General features: G+C 43.3%; 1 protein-coding gene across 3 annotated transcripts; it reads left to right on the top strand.

Annotated features, from left to right (window-relative positions):
* The first annotated feature begins 2,725 nt into the window (after positions 1 to 2,725).
* Positions 2,726 to 11,317, top strand: amacr (alpha-methylacyl-CoA racemase). Of its 3 annotated transcripts, none has more exons than XM_080017822.1 (6): positions 2,726 to 2,815; positions 4,161 to 4,439; positions 6,223 to 6,366; positions 7,462 to 7,622; positions 10,194 to 10,380; positions 10,652 to 11,317. In XM_080017822.1, the coding sequence occupies exons 2-6, from the start codon at positions 4,193 to 4,195 to the stop codon at positions 11,056 to 11,058; spliced, it is 1,146 nt and encodes a 381-aa protein (XP_079873948.1). In that variant the 5' UTR covers positions 2,726 to 2,815; positions 4,161 to 4,192; the 3' UTR covers positions 11,059 to 11,317. The 3 variants fall into 3 exon arrangements, with proteins under 3 accessions (XP_079873948.1, XP_079873946.1, XP_079873947.1); XM_080017820.1 differs by having other exon boundaries at positions 2,756 to 2,866; XM_080017821.1 differs by having other exon boundaries at positions 2,761 to 2,870.
* The last annotated feature ends 8,104 nt before the right edge of the window (positions 11,318 to 19,421 follow it).

Below are 19,421 nucleotides of genomic sequence, written 5' to 3' on the forward strand. Positions count from 1 at the left end.
TGTGCTTGGCCCTCTTCTCTTCTCACTGTACGCCTCCTCACTGGGATGGGTCGTCCAACGGCATGGTTTCTCCTACCACTGACACGCTAATGACACCCAGCTCTGCCTCTCCCTTCCTCCAGGGGATACCACTGTCTCGGCGAGAATCTCGGCATGCCTCGCAGACGTCTCTGTCTGGATGAAGGAAGGCCACCTCCAACTAAATCTCTCCAAGACAGATCATCTCATCAACCTGGTACTGTAAGTCCAGCCATTCAACACCACACAAATGTTCCGCTCTGCTCGTCATCAATACCATCCAAGTCTGCTAGAAATCTCGGGGTAGGGATTGATGACCAGCTAACCTTCTCTGATCAAATTTCCTCTGTCTCCCGATCCTGCAGATTTACTCTGTACAACATCAGCAAGATCAGACGGTATCTGTCGGAGCGCTCGGCACGGCTCCTTGTCCAGGCACTTGTCATCACACAACTAGACTACTGCAACGCTGGCTGGTCTACCAGTGCGCACTGTTAACCCACGGCAGATAATTCCGAATGCAGCAGCGCACCTGGTCTTTACCAGCTAAAGCGTGCACATGACACGCCTCTCTTCTTCTCTCTCCCCTGGCTCCCTATGGCTGCCTGCATCAGGTTCAAATCCTTGATGCTGGCCTATGGGGCAGTCACTGGATCTTCACCCACACACGCAGCTGGTGGTGCCTCCACTGCGTGGAATGAGTTATCACTCCAGACTCTTCTCATGCACGGTGCCCCAATGGTGACAGGAGCGGCCCAGCTTGCTAACCACTGCAGAGACACTCACAGCCTGCAAGTTACACCTGAAGACCCTGTTCTTTCAGGAACACCTGAAAACCTGAGCCTATCTTAGCTAAGACTAACAATTTTTGTTTCTGTTGAGGTTGACTAGCTTTAAGTTGTTGTACTGACCATGCACTTAACAACATGAATACTCATCATCTTGCACTAACATACAAAAAATAAATAAAAGAAAAAATAAAAAAATACACTCTTTCATTCGGATTCCTTCCAGCATCTTGCACTTGTATCTGGTTGAATTTGGAAACGGGGGCTCAAAGAACTGTAACCTTTTCAATTTTTCCCTTTAATTTTTAGCTATTATAATTGTATGCATTTTATAATCCTTGACCTTTGTTTGAACTGGACATTAGTTAGTATTGCCTCTATGTCTCACACAGAGTACCCCTGAAGCTAAAAAGTCAGCAAACAAATACAAATACGGTTTGCCAGCTTCTGAAAAGCTGCCATCAGAATAGCTGCAACGGTTTAATTTCAGGCTCTTCGTCTACAATGATAGTTGTCCCTCGCTCTTGGCAACTTACTAAGTTAAGAGGATTTCAGTCGGGTCCAAATGACATCTCTCAAAAAGATGGGGCAATCTTGATTTTGAAGACTTTGGCATGGTTTAAGCATTTTTGTAGGTCCGATCACACATCAATATGATATGCATACAGTGATGTTTGGTGTTCCCTTTTGGTTTCAAATGGGCCTCGGTTCAGTCCAAATACAAGATTATGCATTAACATGTGTTATAAATGCATGTTCCTGTCATGCAAGTTTTAAAAACACATGTTTTATCATGTGTCCAACAAATTGTATTTCTGGGTCATTGTTTGCATGGTTTACACACCTGTCTGTTATCATTTCCGGATGGATTTCAAAAACGGCTCTTCAGGTACTTGAAAGCAAAGGTTGCCGACGACTGCTGTAATGCTGCATTCGATTGACAGAGGAACTCGGAAAAATCCAACCTCTCCTACTTGGAAAAGCGCAATGGAACGGCCATTTAAAACATTACGGAGCAAAAAGAGTTTACTGAGACAACAGACCTACCGTCATGGTAACATGGCAGAGCCACATTGTTAACTTTGAACAAAGTTCCACTTGTATAGTGTTTTAAGTTAAAAACACGTCGATCCTTCGAACAATTCTCAAACTATGTAGTTTTGACGTTACTACGATAACACGTTTTTGTTTTTTCACTGGTTGAAAGGAGAAACTTGCTGAAGAAATCCACACATTTACTGTTTCAAACAGTACATTTTTTCCTGTCCAGAGCCAACAGGGAATGTGAAGTTTGACGGTTGCTATGGGTTGCTATGGACTCCGGTCAACATTTTTGGATGATCACTTCCGTTCAATTGCATAGAGAAATAGCTAAAATATACCAAATGTCATGAAATGGAGAAAGGAAGGAAGACAAAGAAGGGTTGGGGTTCCACACAAGACGGTTGCAAGATTTTCTAACCCTAACCCTTACCCTAACCCTAACCCAAAAAAGCAGACCGACATTCACAGGCGACGCGAGTGATCCTCCAAATATGGCGGCTTGCTCCAGCAATGTGACGTGAAACTTCACATTTCCCTACAGCAGTGCTTCTCAAATGGAGGTACTCGTAGCCCTAGGGGTGCTTTTGGCTATTGCAGGGGCTACTCTGAAAATTAAAAAAAAAAAAAAAAAGTGTTAAAAAATATTGGTTACACACTTGTTACACACAGTACATAATTTATTTTAATTATCGTATGTTAATTCTTTCTATCAATGCCAGTGAAAGGGGAACTCATCTGGAAAAAAAAAAAAAAAAAAAAGGTTTGAGAACCACAGCCCGAGAGAACACATTTTATAGCGCGGAAGTGGAAACCACCGGCTCGGAATCCGCGATTTTCCGAGTTTCGATCAAACGCGGAACATACAGACATACAGAACTACGGCTCCCACAATCCCTTGCTCTGACGTAATGGGGAAGAAGACCTAAGTCGCTGCCGAAGTCTCTCCGGCCGCACTCTGGCCAAAGGTGAGCGACGCTGCGTCACCTGCGTGTGGAATTACGTGCGTTTATTACGAGGCAAGTAAGTTGTTGGCTGCAGCCCGAATCTACTCTTGTTTATTTTTTTTCTTCCTGTGCCACTCCATTCAACGCTTTGCGCGCCGCTGGACCTTGATTTGACAAGAGACGGCTTTGTTATTGTTTTTTTTTTGTGAAACCCATAACCCATCGTAGACCTGAGGGGAAGGTCGCCCCCATAGAAGTTTATTCTTAGCTTCACGGAGACGCACGTCAGCTCCAGGCCACTTGTCTCCGGTCTCGTGTGCTGTACTAACTAATGTGCTCCCCAGGACGAATTAAAACGCGGGGTGTTGCTGTTTATTATGAAGGCCAAGCTGCTGCGAACGCTTGGGGAGCTTGTGGAACTGGATGCGAGAACCCGGAGGTCGAAGCGGCGGGAGGAGTCGACGAACGTGGGATTTGACATTGGGATGAACGATACTGTATATTTGTGTATACGTCCGTCCCGTCGTCGTGGCACACCAACATCGTCAGGGTTGCGATAAAGTAAAAGAGAAAAAAGAATCGTAAAGAATGAACGGTCGTTACATCTAGTTCAGCCGCGTTCACCCGAATGAGAGCGCTGCTGCGTTCAGGTCGTGTGGGAATTACGGCCTGTCTTCTGATGACAAGAGTTTGCAATTATTGACTGAATTTGATCACTGGATTTTTTTTTTTTTTGTTATCAATTACAACTTTGTACAGTGCACTACTGAAATATGCTTAAAATTACCCGCTAAGTAACTTTCAATGACTAAATAAGTGATGTAGTCTATTAGTTATGTGTATGTTTTTCTCTTCTTTTCTTTTTTTTTTTATGGTTATCGTTTTAGATTGTAGTCCATATTAGTTCCTTCATTTGAATGTCATGTGGTTTTATCTTGGGTATTTATTTGTTTTTTTAAATGGGTGATTTAAACCCACCGCGCCTAGGATGTAGACTACACCCTCTATTGGGAGAAATTTGATTTCGTAGATAAAACCCAAGAGTTGTATTGACAACATTGAAGAAGTCTTGAAAGGTCTTTCCACCTTTTGGTTACTTACCGCCTCTCTCATGTGACAGCTAAGCCGATTTAGCTCTTAATAGGCCTTTTAGTTTTTTAAAAACAATTTGAAAATGCATTTCTTTCTTCATCTATTGTTGGTCTTACAATGCAAATATATACAAATGAATGACAAGAAAAACATTTGTTCTGCAGCTTGGTCTCCCCGAGGATAGTCGTTTGTTTGATTAACCCTAGATAGCCTACAGATCTCCGAATTTCTGTCAATCTAACCTATTGCCTTGCCCCCCCCCCCCCACACACAGGTATTTTACGTTGATCGATGTGATTTTTGACGATGGCGCTTGCGGGTGTGAGAGTCCTTGAGCTGGCAGGCCTGGCGCCAGCACCATTCTGCGGCATGATTCTGGCAGACTTTGGCGCCGACGTGATTCGCGTGGATCGGACGAGGGCTTCCATGGCATTGAGCCCCCTGGCCCGGGGGAAGCGCTCGGTGGCGCTCAACCTGAAGACCGCGGATGGTGTGGCTGTCCTGAGAAAACTCTGCCGCCACACAGATGTGGTCCTTGAGCCCTATCGCAAAGGTTGGAGAGCTTTGGGATGGTCGTTGCTATACTCTCACTGATAGAACAAGACACAGCATTCTCTATTTGCTGCCTGGCCCCGAGTCTGTTTTAGTCGTTTGAATTATCTACAAATGACAAATTAATGGGGGACCAAAGAGAGCACAGTGGTGCGTACAAAACATTGCTGGACATAGACTGTACGGCATAAAGGAAATTTGCTCACGCTGCACACCTTGATGGCCATAAATATTTATTTATCTGCATCTGCTTTTATTCATTTAAATGACTGGTGCATTATTCCGTTCTTGGGAGAAGATCCTTCTCAGTCTGCTGACTTAAACACAATCGTATGCAGTATATTGAAAAGTTTGTGTTAAGAAAGTGGTATATTTCACCCTTTTAGTTTATACTAAAGAAAAAAATTGTGAATAGTGATCACACCCGCCTTCAACATCTAAATTGAAAGCGATATGTACCTTTCATGGAATATGAAATTATACACGCTTCTTGGCTTACTTGATGCCAGACTAACTGTGTGCTTGCCGCACTGGCTCAGCATGCAATGTTGGTTTTTCTGCTTTAATGGAGTGCAAATATGCAATGTTTTGCATTGATGACATTAATGCAAAACATTATTGTTCCAAGAAAATTATTATTGACTCTATCAATAATCAAAGATCAATAATGGAAGATCAAACACAGCAGAATGGTTAGTTAAATTTTCCATTTCTTATTACCTCCATGTTTCTGTCAAGAAGACATTGTATCTGCAAACGTAACATTTGAAAACATCTGAACATGTTTTAACGTTTTCTTTTCGCTTGTGTTACTATCCAATTGTTGAAATTCTAAATCAATAAATGGGTGATATCTCATCATGACGTGAATTTGATCAGATTGAATTCTCCTAATCCTGATCATTTTGTTAAATTCCCAATTTTCTATTATCTTTCTGACAAAACGATGAGAAAAAATGCTAAAACTTTGCCCAAATCCCCATTCTAATCCACGGTGGCTAATTTGTTTAATTTTGTCTGAATATGGCCTTTTTTTTTTTTCGCAGTTATTACATTCCATCACATCACATCAATTATTATTATTTTTTTAATGACGATTGATTTAAAATTTAAATGATGAAGCTGCAGGGACAGGTGCGACTTATGTGTGGAAGTTTTTTCCAAAAGCTAAGATGAAATATCAAGCTAAAGAGGGGGAAGTTAGACCATGAAGTAAAAGGTGTGAGTTGCACGCACATTTGAAAATGTTGACTTTGCCCTGGTATGCAATGTAAAAGTGCACTTTGGCCTGAGGGTGCTGCCAAAAGCACAGAGGAATAAGCAGGTAGTAAGACTGCCATGTAGTGGCCAAGAACAACAAATATAAGACAAGTGTTAATGGACCAAATTTTCCACGTTCCATGTGTTCCATTGCAGAACATACACCTACTTCCTTGTGCTTTTGGCACATTTGTACACCTGAAGTTTGTTGAACAGAGAATTCTAAATGGTGGAAAATCTGATTGGGGGACGTCAACTTTCAACTTTGGCCTGATGGTGGCGTTAGACTCATGGTCCAATCGGTTCAGGATTTTAGATTTAGACCAACGCGCTCAATATCCATCATTGTGCCAAGCTGCAGAACATGGTGACCCGGAGAGAGTGGGTGAATAATAATAAAACTGACATTTAAAATAGGGTGCAATTACAGGAGTTATATATCCCTGTAATTAGAGATTCAGAGATAGTCAATCTGTGGTTATTTTAATAGTGTGTGATTTATCATGTCGCCATGTGTTTCCCAGGTGTGATGGAGAAACTGGGCCTCGGTCCAGGGGAACTTCTCAAGGAGAATCCTCGTCTGATCTACGCCCGGTTAACCGGCTACGGACAGAGTGGCTCTTACTCCGCTGCTGCCGGACATGATATAAACTACCTTGCCATATCGGGTAATAACGCCTAACATGAACATGCTTGATGCTGTGTCTCCCAAGTCTTCCCCGATGAAAAATTTGTGTCAAACTTCTGTTTGGCATGAAATGGTTAAATGTTTTACTTCAATGTACAATTTCGCTGTGACTCATGATTGCAAAATAAATAAATTATAATCCACTCTTTTTTTAAATCACATTTAAGAAAATAAAAAAGACATTTAATGCAATTGGGCCCATTGGAGGACGGTTAACTCTGGAAAAATTCTTGGTTCATAGTTTATGTTATTTTAAGCTACCGCGCTACATGCCTAAATTCCATGTATTATGTCACAGCAGGCTTCTGTTTACGAGTTTACTACTGGGTTATATTTTGGTCCCTTATATGGTAAATTCAGTTGTATAGCTCGTCTTTTGAGCTTCTTCTGTATTTATAATGTACATTTTTAAAAGCTTTTTTTTTTTTTTTTACATTTTGTAGGGGATTTTCTCTTTATTATTTCATTACTTCATTTTGGTTTTATCGCATACATTTTTAAGAGGTTTTTGGATCCATATATCATGAGTATTGGTGATTTAGCATAACATGTAATAGGTTATTTTCATGTGTTATGAGATCTCATAGGTTCTTTTCATTTGGGCTTACTAATTAACCACAACATCACTTTTAGGCCCATAGTCTAATTTTTTCTCATTCTGTTCCCTGGACCCATGGTTCAAATTACGGGGATTGGGGGATCTGACCCCCTAATTAAGACTTGAACACCCCCCCAAAAGACATAAAAACAACAGGTTGCGGCGGTCCAAACATCTATACATCCTTCTTACCTGTAAACATTACAATATATTTCCCATATTCATGCCTTGAAGAATCTTGTAATACGATTTCAGACACCCCTAAAGTGGACCGTACCATTACGCTGCTGTGGAGGGCTTGATCTGCAGCTCAGATCAGAGCGATCTTTCTTCCCCAAAAAAACTTAAAAACAGTGTGTTTTTATTGTAAATGCATTTATTTTCCTCCGTTTTCTAATTGAGCGAAACAAAAAGACTTGTGCGCGACGAGAATGGGCACACATTCTCAGTCACTCTGTGTTTCCCGTATTACTATAGGTTTGTTATCCAAGCTGGGTCGCAGCGGGGAGAGGCCCTACGCTCCGCTCAACCTGCTGGCAGACTTTGCAGGAGGAGGTCTGTCCTGCGCGCTGGGCATAGTGCTCGCGCTGCTGGAAAGGACCAGGTCAGGCAAGGGACAGGTCATTGACGCCAGCATGGTAGGTTGATCCCATCAAACTTATTTCCCTCTTTTTCTTTTTCTTTTTTTTTTTTTTTTTTTTAAGAAACAAATGGTATTTTAAAGTATGTATTTATATACTAATATTAAAGTTAACCCCGCTTCGGGTTGATCCCATTAAGTTACAGCCTGATCCTAGTTTGGAATGAAATCTGAAATATCTCAGATTTACTCCCAAGTGTATTTCTGTATTACTGGTTACAGGTAACTGGTTTATTAGAAATGCATGCTTCACCACATGAGCTAGTCAAACATATCCTGTAAAACCGTAATAGTTTGCTGAAGGAGTTAATTAAGCAGTATTTAATAATTGGTATTTATGCCATGTAAAGAGGATTATTAATGTTTAAATTTTTGTATAACAATTCACAACTGTTTTCGAGCCACATGTGCAAAACACTTTTTTTGGGTTAATGTTGAAAACGGTTCTTCAGTGGGAGTGCATTACTTTATGTGAACAGGCAAGGTGAACCTGGTCCAGGTGGGAGAGCGATGTGGAGTGCAGCGGCCCGTTTGGCCTCCAGGCAAACTGGAGGGGGTCTAGTAAGTTGGTGATGCTGGATGTAATTGCAACAGTGTGGTCGTCATTTCGACACTGGACCTTTGGTTTCTGGACCTTGGGTGGTGGTCTTCTTGAGACATCTGGGGACTACAGCCAGTAATAAGTTGTCAGTGAAGGAATCTGCCAGCTGGTCTGCACATACCTGGAGGACGAAGCGTGCATAGACAGTGTCAAGCTCCTCTGGTGGAGACGCAGACCATAACACTGCTGGTTTTCACTTTAGAGTCTGTTCTCAAATGTTCTATGTTTTCAAATACACAGGACGTGATGTTAAAAATCCAAAGTGCCACCTCTTATACTCCCCTGCTCCCGGTGCTGATGGAAGGCTGAAGCGCTGACCTACGCTAGACCCACGCTACTCCGATGTTGAGGAAGGCTTGTCAGACATGGCATTGGCAAATGTCGCTGACTGGGCCCACTATGTCTCCAGTAAGGCCCAGCGGTCCACCTCCCTCCGCATCTGCCTCACCTGCTTATTTGTGAGACCAGATGGGGTCTTTCCTCTTCAGCTAGAGCCATTGGCTACTCCGCTCCGCCATCCCTTAATGGTCTGGTGTAGGGTTTGTCGCCAGGTGTAGGGTTTGTCGCCACTGCTCTTTCTCTGCTGCAAGCTCTGTGTATCAATTTCTTTCTTTCAGAGGCTTCCTGCACAGCATCCTCTGAAGGGACTGTGAGCTTCACAAAGTACACCATGCGCTTAGAGTTGGGCCACAGAACCAGATCAGGCCTCAAGTTGGTGAAGGCTACAGATGATATTGGTGTCAAAAGCCAGGCATCGCCGCAGTCATTGGCAGCGGTAAATGAGTCTGTAGCCGCTAGGTGGCAGCAGAGCGCTTGAATCCGGACTATGTGCTCTACCCATGTCAGACGAATCTGAAGGCTTAGCACAAAAAGTGGGGTTTTACCAATATTTATTTATCACAAATATTTAAAAGATTATTTGTTTTCAGGAAGAAAAAAAACAGTCAGAAAAATGGCGAGTCCGATCTGAACCGTGGAGCTCGACTACAATGATGAGAACTGAAACATGTCCACTCTTTTTTATTCTTATATTTTCTTTTACTTCTTAAGAATGCCACTTAGACCCTAGACATGTCTTTTACGCCCGGTGAAGGCTCCATGACATCATTCTACATAAAGCGAGGGGACGGGGGCGGGGTAGAATGGGTGACTAGCGTTATTGCGCTGGGTGCACCTCCTCCCACCTCCTATTGCCTTGTTTATTTCAGGATTTATTTCATAGGCATATATTATTTTTATTTGCGTGCTACGTCCACAAACATCCTTTATGTGCACGCAGCTGAATGAGCTTTGTCCTTGTGTCGCTGCATACACTGCTTCTCCGCTCTCCGGCGCGGTGGCACGGACTGGGAATGCAACGGGTGACTATCATCATGGCATGTGTGGAAAGGTGCAAGATGAAAATGTTCCTGAATGTGGCTGCATGGGTGAATAGTGAAAATCCCTAGCGGTGCTGGAAAGGTTATCCCAGTAATTTACCGGAACAAGGATGGATTAGTACCCCCAGGGGCCCCTGGACACTCAAGCTCATAGATCTCTCTCATAGATCTCTATCTGTGGAATGAAGAGAAATGAATTGTTGCCATTTGCCGTTCGTCATGTTCAGGGGGAGTCAAACATTTCGTCAACATCTTAAGGAGCAGAATTTGATGTGCTACGGTATTTCACACAAATGCAGCGTGACAAGTATTTTCACCATTGACCAAATAAGCTTCTGACAACAACCGCCCCAACCCCACAAGAAATCCCTACCAAGAATGGACATTCAATAATTTTAAGAAACACTACAGTGGGCTCTCCGATCCCGACCATAATCTGTACATCTTGGGAAAAAAAAGGCACGGATGTCTAAGTATTTCACCGTTTTCGCCGTCAATATGAAAGAAATCGGACAAAATGCAATTTAGCAGAGTGAGCTGTCGATTCCCATCTGCATTTTTTGCTTACATTATGTTGCGTTCTTTTAAGGTGGAAGGAGCAGCCTATCTTGGTTCATTCATATGGAACACAGACAACACTGGCATGTGGAGCCGTGGTCGAGGAGAGAACATGTTGGACGGTGGAGCGCCGTTCTACGACACCTACAAGACCTCTGATGGGAAGTACATGGCAGTGGGATCCATCGAGCCGCAGTTCTACAAACAACTTTTACACGGTTAGTATGGACACTCCTCAACGCTTTGGTTCTTGTGTTCTTGAGACCCTCGTGTTTGTCTTAAATGCGAGTCCTTTTTAATAATGATACATTTATTTAAAATGTATCCTGCTTTTTCCTATAAAGACAATTTACATTAAGAGAACATAGTGAACAGACAGATATTTCATTCCACCCATAAAGGGACAATTTCTCACACTGCAAAACTGCATTGTTTAGAATTTTTATTTTTATTTTTTATTTTTTTTTTTTTTTCCCTCTTGTTTTCCAGGCTTGGGATTGGATGCCGCAGATTTGCCTCCTCAGATGAGCTTTGACAATTGGCCGGAGCTCAAGCAGGTCTTTACAAAGTGTTTTGCCTCCAAAACCCAAGAAGAATGGACAAAGGTTTTCGATGGGGTGGACGCTTGCATTACACCCGTGTTGTCCTTCGACCAGGTGGGCTCCAACCCCCACAACAGGGACAGGGGCTCCTTTATAAAGAATGGTCAGGAGGAGAGCCCCCGACCGGCCCCCCTGCTGTCCCGCACGCCTGCAGTGCCCTGCCTGGCCCGAAGCCCCATGATTGGTGAACACACCTGTGCAGTTCTGGAGGAGTGCGGCTTCAGATCTGCAGAGATAGAAAAAATGTTGTCAGCAGGGATCATAGAGGATAATATTCCTGAGGCAAAGTTATAGAGCACCATGGCTTTAATCATTTCTGCCCACATGTGTATCCCCCTTTGTCTCACAGGGATACATTTGGGGGTTAGCCATTTGGTGATCATGACAAGACAGTGCCAATATCAATTGTAATAAATACATTTTAACCAGGAATATTCATTGTTTATAATATGACCATCAGTTTCGTAATAGAAAAGTACCACTTGTGCCATTTGTATTGTGAAGCAATGCAACAAATATATTAAAATTCAGTTGTTTTAATTTGCACCATCCATTTCTTTTTTTTGTTTTTGTTTTTTTTTAACTGGCTTTCTTGAAATCTGGCATGTGTTGCTTTTGGCTCTTAATACAATTACAAATTAACAGTTATGTATTTACAGCTACTGTGATTTCTTGGTTATAATTTTTTATCAAAATCTAATATATTTTGAATCCTTAGGTTTAAAAATAAATAATTAAATAAATTAAAAATAAAGGCAACCTCAAATAGGTTTTCTGCTGGCCTAAGTGACCTGCCCACGGGATTGTATGTGGCAGATGTAACACCAACTGCCTGCAACTTGCGGGCACTGATAGGCATTTACCTTTCTCTCCCATCTCATAAAGAATGTCGCTCTTGATGATTAACTTCTCACCTGAGGCTCCAGTTCCAGCCCCAATGTCAACCTGATCATGCAATGAGAAGGGTCAGACATTTGTAAACGAATGTCATCCGGAATGTCCCATGTGACGTTAGTTAGATTTAGGGGACTTCACCATTTCTGAGGACCCCTGACGCTTTTCCAAGTGATGCTGGCGCCCGGACTTTTTTGGACCGTTGGAACCACCGTCATACAGATCATAGTCCAGATCTCGGAGAGGCTCCAGGCCAGCCTTAACCTGGGACCTTGTGATCACAGCACACAGTTAATGTCTCACGTCGGTGTCCCTCAGAAGGTCAAGTAAAATTGGCAAATCCTTTCCCAGTATACAGTCCACTGACAAGTGCTCCAAAACCAACTTGCATGAGAAACGCATGGCCATCAACAGTCACTTCCGATGGAGGATATATATATTTATATATATTTATTTGTCTGTATGCAATAAATGTCAGTTTGATTCACATATTCAATAATATTGTTCTCAAGAGAGACTCTGTCAGGTAGCTCTCTATTTGCTTATTGCTAGGGCTGATGGAGTCTATCTGGAGCTCCTTGCTTGCACCCACAAAGTTGGTTCTGCAATCTGACCTGAACTGCTTCACAGGACCCCTGACGGTGAAGAAGCGTCTGAGGGCGTTAATGAAGCTGGAGGAGTCCATTGATTCTAGCACTTTGATGTGTACTGCACGTGAGATCATGCATGTGAAGATGACAGCCCACCGCGTGCTGTTCGCCTTACCTCCTCGGCTTCTTCATGCGGTAACAAGCCAAGGGCCAAACATATCCAACCCTATGTACGTGAAGGGAGGGTCCATGCTAAGATGATCAATGGGTAGCTCTGCCATGATCTGCTTTCCAGTGTTACCACGCAGCCTGTGACAGGTCACGCAGCCGTAGATTGTGCTGCTGATAGTGAAGTGTCGAACCCGGTGCTGAACCTGCTTGTGGGAGCGTCTGATTATCAATGTGGTGACGTGGTGTCTGCCGGGAATCAGTAATGGGTGGGCCACCTCTGGAGCATCCTCTGCTTTTGCCAGATGACCTCTGACTCTAAGGATGCTGTGTGGGTTGATGAAAGGGCAGAGCTTGCTAAGCGCACTTTGTTTGGCGACGGGCCTACTGTTTTGGATGAAGCTGATCTACCCCTTGTAGACTTCAGTAGACTGGGTGAAGGAATAAGCTAAGCCTAGCCACGGCTCTTCTCCAGCTGGAGAAATTCCTGAACCGCGCACTGCCAAGCCTGATGGAAAGGCAGTCAGACAGTAACCTTGGGGTGTAGCTCCACATCGGTTCTAGGGTTGAAGAGGTCGAAGCCTGCATCAGGGGGTCAACACTCTTGAGCCTCTTCCTCCGTGAGGAAGGCAGGTCCATTTAGCCAAGAGGAGAGGGCTAGCAGATTGGCTGGGATGGCTCCTGTAGCCTGATGAGCAGGATTAAGGTCTGTGGGAATGTAATGCCGCTGACTCGCCTTCCGCTTAAGTCACCTTGAGGTATGTGATGACACCAATTGCCTTGGTGGATGTGTCTCAGAAGATGCATCTCTCTCCTTTGAACTCTAGAGATTGGCAGTGATGTAAACATCCTAGGGATCTTCAGTCTCTGGAGATCTTGGAGCAAGGTTCTCCTCTGGAAAAGCTCTCATGACGTCAGGGCTATTGGACACAATCTGGTGAACTCGAGGTTGGACTGGGCTAGCATGTCCTGAGTGCTTTTCAGCTCCGCGATGGCCTCAGTTGCACTGGCGGAAGACTTCGATTCTCGTCTACGTAGAAGTGCGGTACCATGTACCGGCATGCTTCGGTCCCATACTCCTTCTCTCCTTCTACACCGCGTTCCAAATTATCATGCAAATTGTATGTAAGTGTCATAAACATTCAGTTTTTTGTTTTTCGAATTAAACTCATGGATGGTATTGTATCTCAGGGCTCTTTGGATCACTGAAATCAATCTCAGACACCTGTGATAATTAGTTTGCCAGGTGAGGCCAATTAAAGGAAGACATTATTAAGCAAGCCACAGGTTTCAAGCAATATGGGAAAGAAAAAGGATCTCTCTGCTGCCAAAAAACGTCAAATAGTTCAATGCCTTGGACAAGGCATGAAAACATTCGGTATTTCACGAAAACGTAAGCGTGATCATCGTACTGTGAAGAGATTTGTGGCTGATTCAGAGCACAGACGGGTTGGTGCAGATAAAGGCATAATGAGGAAGGTTTCTGCCAGACAAATTCATGGGATTAAGAGAGCAGCTGCTAAAATGCCGTTACAAAGCAGCAAACAGGTATTTGAAGCTGCTGGTGCCTCTGGAGTCCTGCGAACCTCAAGGTGTAGGATCCTCCACAGGCTTGCAGTTGTGCATAAACCTACTATTTGGCCACCCCTTACCAATGCTAACAAGCAGAAACGGTTGCAGTGGGCCCAGAAATACATGAAAACTTATTTTCTAACAGTCTTTTTTACTGAGGAGTGCCTTGCAACCCTGGATGGTCCAGATGGATGGAGTTGTGGATGGTTGGTGGATGGCCACCATGTCCCAACAAGGCTGCGATGTCAGCAAGGAGATGGTGGAGTCATGTTTTGGGCCGGAATCATGAGGAGAGAGCTGGTAGGCCCCTTTAGTGTCCCTGAAGGTGTGAAAACGACCTCAGCAAAGTATATAGAGTTTCTTCCATGGTACAAAAAGAAGAACCGTGCCTGCAAAATCATCTTCATGCATGACAATGCACCATCTCATGCTGCAATGAATACCTCTGTGTTTTTTAGGTTTAGGTGAGGGATTAGAAACACACTGCTTATCAATGTTGTTAATGGATTCTGTTAAATATTGTAGTTGCTGCCCCTCATTTTTTTTTTTTAAATAACACATCAATTAGAATTATTTAGCCTCGTAAGAACGCTTTGAGAGTTTCCCACTGAAGGGAATTGGAGACTGTATTTGATGTATTAGTTTCAATAAAGGTATCTACAGATTTTGAAATGTTATTACAGAAGTCATTATCAGAGAGCAACAAGGGATTTAACCTCTATGGTGGATGGTCTTTCTGATTGAAGGTAAAGGAGGTTTAATTGTAAAGGAGCATGGTCCCAAATAATAATGGGTAGCTATTCCAAAGACTTAACAAATGGTATAAAAGCTCTGTCTACAAAAAAGTAGTGAATCCGGGAGAAGGAGCTGAGAACATGTGAAAAAAAGGAGAGGATTTGAGAGCCTCCAAGAGTCTATATATCCATTCTCTTTCATAAACATTGAAAAGGATTTGGGCATTTTAGTAGGAGGAATAATTTTAGAGCTTGAGCGGTTAATTAACACCACCACCAACACATGTGTTTAGCTTGGTTTTTCAGCCAACCCATATTTCTAGGAGTGTCAACTGATGCAAATAAACCAGGTAAACTTTAATAGAACTGAATTGTTGGAAAGCTACAAACTTCAAGGGCCAATATAGGCATTTATCAGGTCTATGTGAATCAGCAACCGTATGGTTACATTTATCAACAACAGATGATCCTGTCGGCATGGTCTCAACATCAGTGCCATATATGTTACGTCTGTTAGGTCAGTTATGAGTTAAGTTACTCACGATTCACCAAACCACCGATATTGTGGTCATAGTATTTTTGCGCCTCGTTGGCAGTGTTGAAGGAATGAGTCTCCCCCTTATACTCCACCTTTAGCACAGCAGGAAAGATCATGTGAAACTTCACTCCTTTCTGGTAGAGAAGAGCTTTTACAGGGTTGAATGTCGCTCACTTCTTGTTGACAGAGGCACTGTAGTCCGGGTAGAAGATTACTCGTCTCCATTAATACTCATTACTCGTCGATAGTTGAGTTTATCTCGACTCACTCTCAGTGCGCGTTCTTTGTCCTGAAAGAAGGGAAATTTCACCATCATTGGTCTCGCTTTGGAGTTGGGCCCAGAGCAAGGTGCGCTTGGTCCAGAGTCGGCGAAGTGGGGAACAAAAAGCCCGACATGAGTTTCACCAGATCAGTGACCTCCACTTTCTCTGCCACGCTTACCACTCTCAAGTTGCAGCAACTCGATCTATTTTCAAGATCATGCACTGCATCAGCAAGAAGTCTGTTACTGTTTTTAGTGAGGTATACATTTCTTCATGGTCGACAAGTCTGTAGCTGTAGCCTGATAATGCTTCCTCAAGATCAGTAATGCAACGGCCGTGGTTCTCTGTAGTTTTGTTTAGTTTTTTGACAGAGTCTTGCTACGGCACCGGAGCATTGTCGATTGCACTTTTTAGGTCATTGACCAACATGGTGCGCAATTTCTCCAGGTCTGCCGGAAGACATGAGTCAAAGCCAGCATAAGCCATCTTGGCCTTAGTAGCAATCATCTTTCTTTCTTTGTCCGCAATTTACAACTCTTTGTTCCTCAGACTTAGAGATGAAGCAGTGTAGGCAAATATATTTATCTGTTGATCCTGGTGGCATCCATACTGCAGAACTTCAGGAGATGATACAGCCAAGCCCGCATCCTGGGCGCCGCTGTACTGCTCGGCTCTGGCCGCTGGTGCGGCCAGGCCCATGTCCTGGGGGCCTCCATACCGCCAGGCTCTGGGAGATGGCAAGAGGAGGCCCACGTCCTGGGGTCCTCCACGCTGCCGGGCTCCAGGAGATGGCAAGAGAAGGCCTGTGTCCTGAGGGCCATTATACTGCTGAGCTCTGGGAGCTGGCAGGGGATGGGAGGTGGTCGGGCTTAGACAGGGGGGTGAATTAGCGTTGTGAGAATCGCTGCATTGGTCCCTGCAAGGAGTGTTGACATACTCTTTAGTGCACTGCATTGCTCCCCGTGCAAATGTGAGGAGGCGTCCGAGCATCCCGGATGATGAAAAAGATGAGGCCTAACCCTAACCCTAACCCTTAAAGAGGAAAGGGAGGTCCCTTTCCTCTTTAAGGGCTCCGAGAGCTTCTGCTTCCGCTATCGCAACCTCCACTTCTGCTTCCTTCTTAAGGGCCATTAGTGTGGCCTCAATGCGTGGCACCTTTGCCTTTTCTTCAACCGCAAAGCTTGCTCACTCCGTATGCTCTCAAAGCATGATCTCTCTGTGGACCTCTCCATGTTGATGTGTGCTCCTCCATGGACCTCTCCATTTTGGTGCGTGCCTTTATACAGTATATGGCCGTATATCTACAGTACATATACAGCCTCCGTACGTGCAACTGCGGCTCTTGTGTGGGACGCTGCAATTACACTGACTTTGGACCCCACAATATGTGAGTTCATTCATGTTATTTGTGTATGTATAAGGTGTAGGAGCTATGACAACATTATTTAGATTATTTACATGTGCATAGAGGCGGATCGCTAATCTGCTGTGGAACCCTGTTCCACAGTTTTACACTGCTTCTATTAAATATACTAAAAGTGAGCTCCTGTCTCCGGGTACTTATTGGGAGAGTGTTTAGCTTGATTCATTGCCATGGGCACCTGCAGAATAATTGATTTTGTGTCGTGTTTCATCCTAGATATATCCCATTCAAGAGCAGAGCGGCCCAAACAGCCACATCTGAAGTTTCTCTTTTTGACCCTTCAGGGGGATAGAAGACGGGGTTTCATAAAAGAGTGGTACAGTACGCATAAATGGCTGAAATACTCTGAGTAAAGACTTTGCCTATTGCTTTGCCTGCTGGCACTTCAGTCTCCCCTCCTCATGTGAATCAGTGTTTACATCTGAAGAGGGGTTTAAAAATTGCAAAAAGACACTTACAAAGGTAGAGGATTTGTTGGCAATGCCAAATCAGAATCACATATACTGGTGGTAAGTTTAGAGTAGTTTCATTTCAGAGGATTTATTATTTATAGGTATATTTAATACAACACAGACAATGAATTATATTTTATTATTATAGAACCCAGAATTGTGGCGCCGCCCCTTGCGTCCGCCGGCGCGGGCACCTTGTGTCGATTATGCACATTTTAGTATTTTTTGTATTTTTTGAGCTTAAAGAGCTTATTGTGCGTAATGCGTGTCATGACATTTCACTGCATATGTGTATGACCGTATATATATGTATGTGACAAATTATCTCTTGAACTTGAACTTGAACATGTTAATGCAATGTTAGATTGGGCTAAATATGAAATGTCGACTGCAAGCAAATGTTCTCTTTCAGCCTCCTTAAATGCAGGATTTAATAAGTAAGAGAGGGAAAATAGAAAGTAAATTTAAACCGATGGAGAAATCCTTCTCCTCACAGCTACGCAAGGTCACAATAAAATAAATGTCCTCTCTATTATGGAGCTGCTTACCAAGCATGATCACACAGTCAAAAGAAAATGAAAAGTCAAAGGAATGCAGCACACCTTGGGCATAGTATACAAAACAAAATAATAAAATTGCCTGGCTGAAATGGTCCGCACCTCAATTATTGGGCGAAGGATAACAAAGTGAGGCTTTCAGCATTATGGTAGACAAGACCAAAGACATTACCAAGAAGGAAAAGATGTCCTTTGTAATTCGTTACTATTAGAATGATGGGTAAATGGGTAAATATGTGAAAGTTCCCTCATCTTTGAAACCTCAGAGCGCCTAGGTGCAGAAGCACTTTCACAGAAAATTGTACAAATACTGTACTTCAGTATGGCCTTGGCTACAGAAACCTACGGTGGCCCTGAGGGCTCAACACACTGCAACTTAAGAAAACACATGCAAATAGACAAAACACAAGCAGAGAAAACATTTTCACCAACATGAGAAGACTTGCAAAGCGTTTAGAAAACACACTGCAAATCCATACGTGTGGAACGAACTGCATACCAAAATCCTTTCACAAACACAACCGCATTAACGAAAAACACAAACGCAAAAACCACATTACGGAAGTGAGCCACAACAGATGCACCGGTCTCCAGCTCAGTGATAGTGTGGTGCCGTTCGCGAAGGAAGTCTTTAGGGGGAACGAACTGAACTTAATCACTTCCTGAAATGATCCGTTCATCAGTCAGTTCAGTTGAGCTCTCAGTTAGTTGGTCACTCAGTGTAAGTGTATCCCTGCAAATGATTCACTGATTCACTGAATCACTGATTCGTTCGCGGGGATACACTCACATGCACTCACTTTTCAAATTTGCTAATCTTTTTGGTATGTAGTTTGTGCGACACGTTTGGATTTACAGCAGATGTAGTTGTCTCTGGAAAATCGCACTTAAATGGCTTACATAGAAACCATGGAATGGTACCATGACATCACCATGACGAGGGCTGCTTTCAAGGAGCGACGTAACAAGCCTGATGAAATGTGTTAAATTACTGGATTTTCTGGAGCACTTCTAGAGGTTTTTTTCAAAACACAATTTCCATTTTCACAACCCTTGGGAAATAATTGCAACCTCGAGGCGGGTCTGAAATGTTGACATTTTTAATTTCATGGGGAATGGAAAAACCATGTATGATGTTGGTAAAGGCCATTTTCATATATTGGTAATGAAAGGCACGATGTAAACAATTGTGAAGGGCAGATGGCATGTGTCGGACACATCTTCTCTTCTTGCTTGCCTTGTGTTGCCTTATCCTCCGCTATTTATTAATGGCACACACAAAGTAGTTGAGATGATCGCAGGGGATGTCGTTCCAGTCTCCTTTTTCTGTGGGAGGAAACAGGATGAAGGGACAAGTCATACCCTGAGCCTTCACTGTACAGTCAGAGTACAAATACTCTGGTGGAAATGTGTTCTTCTTGGGAAAGGCATTGGTGTGTCATTTGAATTCTGGCAAGTGTTCCGCT

This window comes from Zeus faber (genome assembly GCF_960531495.2).
Source record: "Zeus faber genome assembly, chromosome: 17".
NCBI lineage: Eukaryota > Metazoa > Chordata > Actinopteri > Zeiformes > Zeidae > Zeus > Zeus faber.